Genomic DNA, 12,268 nt, shown 5'->3' on the forward strand with positions numbered 1-12,268 from the left:
GTAATAAGCTTAAAATACATATCAGCAAAACCAGGAAACATTGTGTTAAGGCAATAACAGCTGCTTCAGCTCAACTCACTGGGCCAAATATATCCCTGAATTATCTCAGGGAAGGTCACATGGCGTTAGTCATGGGGGCAGTTTGGCCCACCAGGCCTCTGCATTGCCGTAGCTGTTATTTGACCTGTGTCAGGAGGCTTATAACACAGGCAGCGCTCTGTCTTTCTGCCCACGCAGACTACGCAGTGTAGCACAAGAGAAAGAAGCCTATTTTCCTCCCTAGCTGTAGCCCACAGGACTATTTGCATAGTAGTGAATTAAATACTTCTTCAGCATTGCTGCTGTCTGTGAGAAGCTCCTGCAGGCACAGCTACACTGTGCAGTGGTGCACAGCCCAGGGATCACCGGGACAGGGCCAGCTGAGGAACCGGCATCAGGAGAGCTGTGTCAGCATGCTGCTGTGCCTGGACTAGCCCTATCAAGAGGTGGGGAGATAATTAGCTCCAGCAGGCTGCCACATTTCCAGAGCCAAAGAGCCCTGCATGGCAACACATCGAGCTCTGCAGACGCACTGACCTTTCCGAGCGTCTCCCTTTGCACCGCAGGGCTCCCCCTGAAATGCGGGAAGGAGTGGGTCGGGTCTTTGAATAAGGAATCCCTCCCTTCCAGCCTCTCTTCCCCCTTGTGTGGAGAGTTGGCTGCCTCATCGTAGGGCTGCTGCACTCCCTTCTGGAAGCGAGCAAAACAATCCCAATGGCCAGGCACTGTCATTTCCCAGGCCTGTAAGGCTGGCAGAGATGCTATATGTGATCTGCACATCCAAGAGAAATGTTCCCTTCCAGAGAGTACTTACCCAAACATCATCTCTGAGAAACACAGGTCTTGTTTTATGAGAGGAACTCAGGCACAGAGAAATTAGATCTTCCCTTAGGAAGATCTAGGGAAAATAAGGGTTCTAAAGAAACCTAGGGAAAAGAAGAGGAGTGAAAGCTACGTTTCCAGATTCCCACACCTGGCATGCTAAAACACAGCTTATTCTTTCTCTCTAATCAATAAACCAACATAACAGGTCAGGACTTTGCCCTGTCCATTCATTTAAGTTTCACGCCACAGCCATCACCATGGTGCATAATAGTCAGAAAGTTAAGGGGTGACAGTAGGACACTAGTGAGAAATACTCTATAATTCCTGCCTTGCTAAGTAACAGCAAGGACAGAAGCTTGAAAGGATTAAGAGGGCCAAAGGGACACTGCTGTTGAGATCCCCAAAACAAAGCTGTCAGCCAAGAAAAGGACCTCATAATTAGAGGGGAAACCCCACTGCCAGGCAACCCAGGGATAAATGTCATGAGGAAGGCATCTTTCTTCACAGTCCACCTTGCTGAAACATGGGATTGCCACCATGTTCCCTTGGAAAATAAGAAGGGCCATGAGAAATACAGGGCTACTTGGGCCCTCTTTTCACCACCTCCACAAACAGCTTCATACCTCCTGTTCACTAGGTAGGATGGAATATTTCAGTGCCCTTCCTACCAGACAGACAGTTGGGTGTCATTCAGCCTCATGCACAACCAGTGAGGAGCATCTGGTCCAGCTCCGTGGCTCAGCTATAACATCCTTGCTCTTTTTCTTTTGTTCTCTCAACAGGAAAGCTCTAAAGCAGTCAAACTGATTTTAATTTGATTTTAAAGGGAAAAGAGAAACAGCTTAGAGGTTGGAAATGTGCAGTGAACAAAACAGCTGTACTGAAAAAACATACTTTACAATGGTAATTACGACAGATTAAACAATGAGTGTCATCAGTGTGACGGTACAATGCGCTCAGTACTAGCTGTTTCCTAGTCAAATATTTGCAGACATCTCCAATTTTTTTTTAAATGAAATCTCATCTAACTGTTGAATTGAGCTTAAAAACCACCCTGAGGCCCACAAGAGCTTTCACTGTTGGAAGCTCTGTCAGATAGCTGAACTCTAATTTGCCCCCGGTGGTTCACAGCCTGAGCTACAAGAATGCTGTAAACGCAGCTGTTTAGGTGGTGGTGAGACAGAGAAATCTTTGCCTACAGGGAGAAGGTCAAATCCTGAGAGGAGCTGAGGACCTATTCTTCCCTTAATTAAAACAGGAATTGTAGGGACCCCCACACCTTGAAGAAAATCTTTGATAAAGATTTTCTCTGCTTCACAAACACATGCACACACAGCCATGCAGTCCTGATTAAGCTGTCCTTTATGGTAACTAAGTGCCTGGAATCCTTTCGTCATTCAATACATATGTGAATGACAGGTATGGGGTTGCAACCATGATGCCATAGAAAATAAACTGATCCCTTTGATAACTTTCTGAGAGCTTCCCAGCTATTGGATGGGGTGATATCACAATTTAAACAATGATACATTAATTAATGCTAAATTATAGCATGTGAAACCATGGGGTTTCTATTTATAGCAAATGAGTTCATGGTGTTTTATAAAAAATACAAGGAAAGCCTGATGGTAAAGCCCTCATGTGCTAATGACACCCAGTTATTTAAGGAAATAGGCTTTACATGTTGCTGGACATTATGCAAAGAATATTCAGTAGGTTGAATCCTGAAGTTGACCCTTCACTATTTTTTTTTTAAGCAAAATGTCCATTGGCTTTAATAAGAACTTTGTTTAAATACAGGAAATCACCTCAGACTTGACCCCTTGTGATATGTCGTACTGTCATGTTCAATACAGCTGTCTAAACTTCTGTATTTGTGACATCCTGCCTCCTCTCAGGTCTCACAACATCATTCTCTCCCAAGTATTTGTCAGGTTTTCCCAGGTTTCCTTTAAGTATCTACTTGGACTGAGTTTTCCCAAGTCTAAGAGAGAGAATGAGGAGCGCTCAGCAGAGAAGGAGAAGCTGCGTTTTGCTGCAGTCCCATTAATCCTTGAAGAAATTTGGAATCAGAAGGTGAGCTGGCACGGGTTGTACTCTCGAGCTGGCTGTGAAAGCCACAGATTCACACACGGCCAACCATTCCCCCCCCGCCCCCCGAGGTAATGAGAAAACAATCCTGTGAGCCTCCCCTGCTGGCTTTGCAGAAGTAACTAAGCCATGAGCCTTAACTCCCACCACTCTGAGAAAGTAAAATACTAAGGACAGCAATGAAATCATTAAAAAGAGAGGAAACAGACTGATGTTTGCCAAATGGGAAGGGTCACACAGCTAGGCAAATAATGTTTATTTTAACACTCCCAATGTCTGCTAAAGATAACAGAGTGAAAATTAACGAGAGCTATCATACTGAAAGAAGAGTAGTTAACAAGCATGTTTAAAGTAACAACACAAGGGAGGTATTTTGGTGTTGTACGTCTGATTAGGTTTGTATCAGCTGTCCTGAACACCCAACATACGGGGCATTTTGTGGACAGGAAGGGGCATCTTGGGAACTGGGAAGAGACCCCGCTTCATTTCAATGAGATTTCTAACGGGACTTGTGCCAATAAAACCATTACAGCTGTTCCTAGACTGCTCCATATAGTATCAGAGCTGGGTCAGAACACAATCAAGAAGCATGAATTAGAATTTGGATGCAAGAAACAGCTGAGCTCCCTGCAAAATTGTGTCTGGAAACTCATATGGAAAACAACTTCTGAATGGATTTAACTTTCCTATTTGACTTTACCCCTTTTGTAAACCCTTTCTAGACTCTCCAAGAGAGAAACCTAAAATATATAGCAAAGACCCCAACTGAAATTTTTTGCTTTGCTCCTGTAATTTATAGTTCCTGATTTTTCTGAGCTGAAGATGAGAGTTGATGATAACTGAGGGAGTTACAGAAGGCTGCCATCCTTATTCCTGAATTTCTTCCTGTTTATCGCTCTTTGACAAGTGGCTGACTCAATAGACAACTGAAAAAAGACTAAATAACTCTTCTCTGAGTGGTATTTTAAGCTGGAGTATTTTGAGAACTGCTATTACTGTTGCAACTGAATATTCCAGCAGACTGTCTGACCCCCTCCTGAATCAGAATGCTGTCAGGCTAAATATTTGCACAAATTCCAAGTGCCTGCAAATTCTGCACAGAGAAGATTTATTTTACATCCAGCACAACAAGAACTGTTTACTCCACCATTTGATCTTTAAAAAAATGCAGTCTTTAGAAATGACACCAAAATAAATATACTTAATTGCAGATCCAGCATAATCCATGTTTTCTCAAGATTTCATTTAATATTCGTACCTCTTCATCCATGAAAAGGTACAACTTCAGCAACTAACCAAACATTAACACAGTCACAGTAGATAGATCAATAAATCTGAAATTTTACAAAAGTTAAGGGCAGAAGGAAGGCATTTCACAGCCTTCAAAAGATTGATTTGAACCAAAGTTGCTGAGTTGCTGGCTAATAAAAGCAATTGTCTGGGTTGGAATTTTTTGAGAGGAAATGTTAGTACATCAAACATACAAATGAGGTCAGTGAAAGACTTCACCTAATCAGCAAAATTCTTCTGTCTTCAAGTCTTTTAGAGAAAACAGAAGAATTGAAGTCTAGCTCTGAGAAAGGAGGATTGAGAGATTGCACTGAGAAGAGATGGAGCTACTTTAAAAAGTTTACTGAGTACAACTAAGGAAGGTCCCCCCCATCCCAATATGCACCTGCTGTCTTTGGGGTATGGCTATGTCACCCCATGCAGTGGTGGCTGCACACCCAAAGCTTCCATTTATTTGGGTTATGTGTTACTTCTGAGAAAAGCACCGTGTTGTTTATTGGTTGGCTACTAATTTGCTTCTCAACCAGCCTGGTAGATTGGAACTATCATCTTAACATAGCATGTTGCTAGCATGCCCAGCACAGGATGGGGCTGGTGCCAGCAAGGACATGAAAAAGCTGGATTTGAAAGAAACCCACAGTCAAAATATTCAACAACAGTTTTTATGCTCCCCAAAGAATAAAAACAAGGAATTTGAAGCCAAAGGCTGAAAATGCTTATTTCTGAAGGAAAGATGATGAACCAGACTGCAAAGAAGATTAGATAGATAACAGAAAGAACTACCTGCCTCTTTTTGAAAAGGAGAGGAAAATATGCATTTTGGAGCCTTCATACTGGGGTAGTAACAGAAAATGAAACTCCATTCCATAATCCCAGCTCTCTGAGGCATGTCGATTTCCTAAACGGCTCTCTTCTGACCACTTTTCTTTTTCGTGTATCTAGAAAAGCCTTATCACAAGTCTCCTTGCAATGGTGGGTACTAGGAACCAGGACTATAGGAAGGTAGAAGGTTTCTCTGTCTTGTGTGTTCTTTTCCCTAACTTGCAATTAGTTTGTTATTTTCAGTAAAATTCAATGAGAAATATGCTTTTGTGATCAGAAGATTCAGTTAATAAAACACACCAACTAGAAAAAACTTAAAAATCTATATCCCTTTCTATTTGAATAGTTGTTCTGTCACTAACTCACTGACTGACTTTGCACAGCTCATTAACACCTGCAGTTTTCAGAAGTATTCAATAATTTGTATTTATATTCCATTTGCACACAGAAATGCAGGATTAAGACTGATTTTCAGGGATAGTGGGCACCTATAATTTCACATGAAGCTGTTTGGAGTGCAGATGCTCAATGTCTTAAAATAAAGATTCAATTCATCCATAATTTAGCGCTTAACTTTAGTTGCAGTTACAACACAAAAAGATGTGTCCATTGCCTTCTCAGGTTGGAAGATTCAAAGAGGTTAAAAACCTTAGACTACACATCACAGTAACAATACACCTATCTGAAAAACAGGGAAAACACCTATCCGTTGGCTTCCCTGGGGGACGGTGAGAATCACTGTTTGACCATTGTTAAATTCTTCTGTTGCCTCCAACATACTGGGGGATCTTTTGTCATTCTCCTTTTAGACAGAATGACAACCAAACCATCAAGCCTTCCTGGAATGGGAAAGGGCTAGAAACACAAGAAAAACAGACCACTGATGACAGGAGATGAATGCAGCAGGGAAATGGACTGCCATTTGTTTCATCTCCCACAGTGCCAGTGCAATTGCGCTGCCTGAACAGTAGCAGCACTGATGGCAGAATACTTGTAGTTCTTATATAACTATCCTTTTCTTTTTCAAATTACTACACATTTAGGATGAAGGCAGTGGAAGAAGTGAGGGAGGAGGAGATAATTATTTGCTATTTAAGCCCTGCGCACAGTGGAGGCCAAATCCCTGTCTTCTCAGCAAAAGACAGCTAAGTAACAAAATAGCTAATAAAAGGTGGCGTCCTTAACTAATAATGAAGATCAAAGGACCTGACCTGCAATTCTTTATGTATTTCCCTGTGTTTTCTGATGTTCTAAAAAAATGATTGTGATTTGATGGAGAAAGAAAAGGGAGGAAAAAGGAAGGAATAAACAGAACAAAGAGGAGGAGGAACAGTTTTTCTTTGCCATTAGCTATTTCTCTGCTGGCAAATGGTGATTGTGTACTGTCACTGTAACTGAACATCATCAGTTCAGGATACATTATTTTACATTAATCCTATTAACTGAACAAAACAATGTTCTAAAGCATTTTCCCAGCTCAGCAAACGTTTTGTTCTGTTGATGGCAAGCAGATGCTGATTTAAGGAAAGGGTGACAAGCGAGGGAAGGGCGCTCTCTTCACCAAGCAAGAGATCAAGCAAGAGAGCATCCTCTTCCTCCTGATTTTACACCAGTGTATCTGCCGCAACTCCCAATTTACACGGACACAAGAGAAAAGTTAGTAAGTTATAAACGTGCGCTTCGTTTCTAAACGCCACTTTGGAGTGGGGGGAGCCCCCGCGCCGCCACTGCCCCGCGCCCATTTCTCATGGTAGCCGTAGGCCAGGCCAGGCCGCAACATGGCAGCAGTGAAGGAGGCAGGGGGCACGCGGGGCTATGGGGCCCGTCGTTATGGCGGAGCGCTCGTTCCGCCTCCGGCGGCATCCGCGAGGAGCCGGGGCTGGTGCTCCCCTCCCGCGCAGCGGGGGAGGGCCGCTCCCCGGCCCACCCCAACGCCCACCCGGGGACCCCACGGACTACAACTCCCAGGGCGCTCTGCGATGCCGCGTTGCTGGGGCAACGAGCAAGCCGGCTCCCTGGGGAGGCCGCAGCACCTTCCCCCCCCCCCCCCAGCAGCCTCTCGCGAGAGAACGGCCGACGGGGCACCTAGTCCCTGCAGGTCTCGCGAGACCTGCGGCCGGCACGGCCGCCCGCCGCCCGGGGCCGGGTGGCCGCGCCGACATGGCGGCGGCGGGGGGCGGCGAAGGGCTGTTCTCGCTGGAGCTGCTGGTGGAGGCGGTGCGGCTGGAGGCGCCGGGCCCCGCGCTGCGCCCGGCCGTGGCGCTGCGCCTCCTGGACTTCCCGCCGCTGCTGGTGCACCCGCCCGCCGCCGAGCCGCCGCTGCAGCCGGGGCGGCCCTGCCTCTTCGGCCGCGGCAAGCGCTGCCTCTTCCGCCGGCGCCGGGGCTCGCTGTGCGCCGCGCTGCGCCGCCGCCCGCTGCGCGCCCTGCTGCTGGCGCTGCCCGCCGCGCCGGGGCCCGCGCTGGGGCCGCCCCGCCTCCTCGGCGCCTGCGGCGTCTCCCTGGCCCCCGCCGCCGAGCTGCTGCGACGGCCCGCCGCCCCTGCCTCCTGGGGCCGCCGCGGCCGCTTCCCGCTGCGGGACGCCGCCGGCCGCCCCGTCGGCGAGCTGGCCCTGGGCTACCGCCTCAGCAGCCTGGGGGCCGCCGGGGAGCTGGGCCCGCGCCGGGCCCGCGCCGCCTCCCCCTGCCCCCGCGCCGGGCCCGCGCCGGCCGCCGAGGAGGGCGAGGAGGAGGAGGGCGAGGAGCTGGAGGGCAACATCTTCCGCCCCCCTGTGCTCTACTACAGCCGCGGGCCCGCCGAGCCTCGCCCGCCGCCGCCGGCGGGGCTGCAGCAGCGCGGCGAGGCCCGGAGCCCCCCGCGGCCCGGCCCCGGCCCCGGGCGCTCGCCACCGCGCCCCGCCAGCCCCGGGCGGCTCCGCGACGCCATGGGGCAGCTGCCGCTGCTCAGCGCCCTGCTGGCCGAGCTGGCCGTGCTCGTCCACCCCCGCCTGGCCTGGCTGTACCGGGCCGCGGGGGAGGCCGGCGCCGCCTCGCCGCCCCCGGGCCCCGGGCATGGAGGAGCTGTGGCAGGGCCCGGCGGGGTCGCCAGCCCGCGGTTCAAGCGGAGCCGGCGGGAGGTGGCCTCGGCGGGGTCTCTGCGGGCTGGAAAAGGAGCTGGGAAAGCTGTGCCCTTGGGAGAGACGGGCTCCGAAAGGAAGCACGAAACTAAGGCAAACACAGCTCCCAGGAGGCAGCTGTTGTACGGGCTGACAAATACCCTGAGGCTACGGCTGCAGCAGACCAACCCTGGCATGCTGGTGGTTCATGAAAGGAGGGAGCAGTATAGAAAAAAGCAAGTGGAGATGCTGAAGGAGAAGAAAAGCCCTTTATCAAAGAAAAAGCTGGTCAAAAATGCTGGAGAACAGCACCTGGTTTCTTACAGGCACTGCAGCAGAGGAGATGGTTCAAAGCAGAATAATCAGTTTGATGAAGCTGTTGAGACTTCATTGCAAAACAATGCTTGCAAAGGGTACTCTTCCACTGCAGGAAATGCATCCCCTGACCTGCAGAAACAGGCTGTTCACAGTCCATTGAGGAATTACGAAACTGCACATGAGGAATGTCCATGCAAAGTAACTACAGCCCCCTTACTGGAAGAAAGAGTATTAAAATCTGCTCATAAAGAAAAGGATGTGAAAGTCCAACTCCTGGCACCTTTCAGATTGGATGCTGATGCAAAGGAAAGTAATGATAGTGCTTCTGTTGTAAGCGATCATAAATCAAAACCAAGCCCTAGCATGAGTGTTGAAAGCAACTCTGAATTCATATACTCAGATGACTTTGTTGCTAGCCCTGAGAACACAGTTTATTCAGAAGGTATCAGCAGTGTTGACTATCCAGGCAGAGGCTCAGAAACTCCTGACAGCAGTCCTGAACCTCTGTGGCTTGAAAGCCCAAAGCAACTGTATTCACACTCAGAGTCTGAATCCAGCAGGTCCAGAGTTTCAAAGATGAGTCGAAGAGATGAAAGTACTTCAGCTCTTGTGCCAGTCCCTTCAGCTTCATCTCCAGTCCACTCTCTCAAGAGAAACTATGACGTGAAAACCAGCAAGAGAACTGGTAGTGAAGCTGTTGATTTACTTAACAATGACACCTCCTTTCAAGCAAGGTTATTACATGAAGAGCAGGTAGCTCACCAGATCAATAAGGAAGAGAACAGAGTTGATCAGCATATTAAACAAGCATCTACACTGAGAAGCAAAGAAATTAGCTCTGATACTGATCTGAATATAGGAAAGGGGCAGACTTCTATAGAAAAAAGCCAGTCATTAACTCAAGCTTGCTCATATTTGCCATTTAACATGTCTGATCTTGAACTTAGTGCCCTGGAAAACAGTATGTCAGACAAAGATGATGATTTTTTGGGAACACTAAGCATTCCTAATCAATATAAAGACATCGGTGAACTTGTAATAAGGAAGCTTCCTGGATATACAATGTAATTAGAAGTTTTCCCTGTCTCGATTAAAGTGTGATATTTAAACTATATTTTTATAAGGACTGTTACATTTAGCTACAATTTATACAAGTTAATTTGAGAATGCATCATTTGCATTTAAAACATCGGTGAATTTGTTTATGAGTTTTTTTAATAAACTATGTTGAATATCTATTAAAAATGGCTCCAAGTTTTACCTACAGCATGATTTCAATGTCAGTATCCTAATTCAAAAGTAATCTAAACAGCACAGGAAAAAAAACTTATTTTCAAAAGCAGAAATTAAAGCAGAAGTAGCAAATATAGTACCTGCAAAACTTGTCTAAGGCAGAAATAACAGCATATTACAGAAACAACCAAGTACAAAATACATTCCTAATGAAAAATTAAGTTTTTATCCCTCATGAAAATAGTTCCACACTTCATTGGCATTACAAATACATTTACTTAATACATATGGTCACAGTCAATAACAGCACAGATTTCTTTCAGCTAATCTGTATGATGTATTTGCTTGACTGTTCTATCACTAAATATAATGGTTTCAGAGCTAGGCTAGCACTTTTGAATTTTTTTTTTTTTTTAGGTTAAAGTTTCTCATTTAGGCCAGATTTTCACAATTTACTAGAAAATAGTTAAAGCATTATCGATGACCATAAATCTATATCATCTAGGAGAGTTTTGAGAGGTCGATGGAAGTTACTTGACCTTGAAGAGTAAGGGTGTGCAAAGAGTAGGGCAGAGACATTTACCACAGTAAATTTTCAACGCCTTGCAACTCCCTGATTGCGTTCCCTGACATTGGGGAAAAAAGGGCAGGGGGGAGTCATGACCACAGTCAAGAAGCTCTGCACAAACATGCACATCACATCTTGATTTTGAGATCCAAGTTAATGAAGAATTTGCCACATCCCCTTTTCTTGTTCTGGTTGAACTATCATCTGATGATCACTTTTTATTTCTGGTTCAATTTTTATGACTTCCATTTTGATCACTGAACTTACAACTTTTCTTCTGTTTAACCACTGAGTTTTTTTAGAGTCTGTTTCAGAGATGTTCTTCAATTTGAATCTGAAGAGAGCTCAAAATTGCTGCCATTGTCTCTTGTTCCCCCACTTTTTCTCTTGGCAGTTTCCTTTGCCAACTTTACTTTCATAATTTTCTTATTTAAAATGTTTATCTCCAAGGTTGTTAAATGATGTGCTTACCATCTCGTTTTCCCTATAATTTAAAATCTGGCTTCTTTGCCTGACTTCTTCATTTCTCACCGAGTCCTTCCATCTTTCATGTACTCATTGCAAGAATCTGGTTTTACGCTTTTACAGATTGGACAGATTTTTTTTCCATCCTACTGTATGTTTATTTTGTAGGAATGACAGTACCTTTCCTATTTAAAATACCTACATGATCTATTAGGATTGTTCAAGTATCTGCTGTTGATTTCTGAAAAGAACACGACCAGTATTGTTAATTTAAAGGTAAGCAGCTAAAAATACCTGTACATCAAAAGAATCTCTGGGTAGAGCAGTTCTAAAATGTTACTTAGGTGGCATCTGTTTCATCAGCTCCCAATCCCAGGCAAAAAAGATTTCTTTCTTTTTTCTCCTTATGCCTTGGTCCTCTGTAGCACACATGGATTCAGAGTGTCATATATATATTGCAGTAATTCTGATTTTATTGATGGGAAAAGTTCTATGCAGTTCTTATGGGCAAAGCTGTCTTTGAAATACAGTGCTGCAAGAGTTGGCCCAACTGTTTTTACAAGGTGGCTGTTTAATGTTTATAAAATATGATTTAAAATAAATTTTTCTTAAATAATGACCTCCAAATCGTAGACTTTTAGTGTTAGTAACTCATTTAATCATCCCACAGAGGGTTGAAACTCAAGACAGAAATTCCTAATTTTTCTTCCCTCCCCTTTCCCATTTCCCACTTTTCAAATTCCAGCAGTAAATACGGTAGGAACAATACTTGTTTCATTTAAATAGTGAAACTAAGCAATCTATTCATCTACTTTTATTTGGGATAACATCTGGGATGTTTATGGTTTAACAGCATTTATAATTTTCTCCGGACAATGGTGAAAGTGACAGAAAATGCATACCTGCAAGACAGTAGGAGACACTACATGAGAACAGAATGTCAGCTTCATGCTTACGTGGTTTAGTCTGGTTTTGTCTTTTTAAACACAGACTCCAGGTAGTTATTGTTGCATGGAGAGTTAACAGCTAGTTTCTACCCTTTGGGATAATAATTTTTTCAGATATTATCTATGTTGTTTTGAGAATAAACAAAGTTTTATTTAATGTTCAAACAAGAACTGTCAGTCAACAAAAACAGGAAAGAACTTACTGCCACTGGTTTATCATTGAAGAGTCATAAACCAATGTATTCACAAGGAGTACCTGTTAATGACAAGAAGACTCCAGATCTCAACCCAGCAGAGCAAAACGGGTATTTACTATTGGCATAAAACATGGAAAAAATGCCATCAACAAATTCCCTCTTGTATGAATCTTACAATAATGTACACTTAACTACATTATATTAGCTAGGCAGTTTTGTTATTATAACTTGCATCATGTACTCCTGTGATCAAATGGCTAACATCAGAGGCTTAATAAGAGATTTCTTTACCTTAATGGAAGCATTCAACCAATTTACCTCAAGACATCTTTTCTAAATTGTAAGGGCTAAATCGCATAGATTATGTTTGTGTAGGGGAT

At 44.9% G+C, this 12,268-nt stretch overlaps 1 protein-coding gene across 1 annotated transcript; it reads left to right on the plus strand.

The window, feature by feature from the left end:
* The first annotated feature begins 7,209 nt into the window (after positions 1–7,209).
* Positions 7,210–9,712, plus strand: MAP10 (microtubule associated protein 10). The gene has a single exon (XM_013946045.2). The coding sequence runs from the start codon at positions 7,228–7,230 to the stop codon at positions 9,544–9,546; it is 2,319 nt and encodes a 772-aa protein (XP_013801499.2). The 5' UTR covers positions 7,210–7,227; the 3' UTR covers positions 9,547–9,712.
* Positions 9,713–12,268: the final 2,556 nt, after the last annotated feature.

Source organism: Apteryx mantelli, chromosome 3, assembly GCF_036417845.1.
Source record: "Apteryx mantelli isolate bAptMan1 chromosome 3, bAptMan1.hap1, whole genome shotgun sequence".
Classification (NCBI taxonomy): Eukaryota; Metazoa; Chordata; class Aves; order Apterygiformes; family Apterygidae; genus Apteryx; species Apteryx mantelli.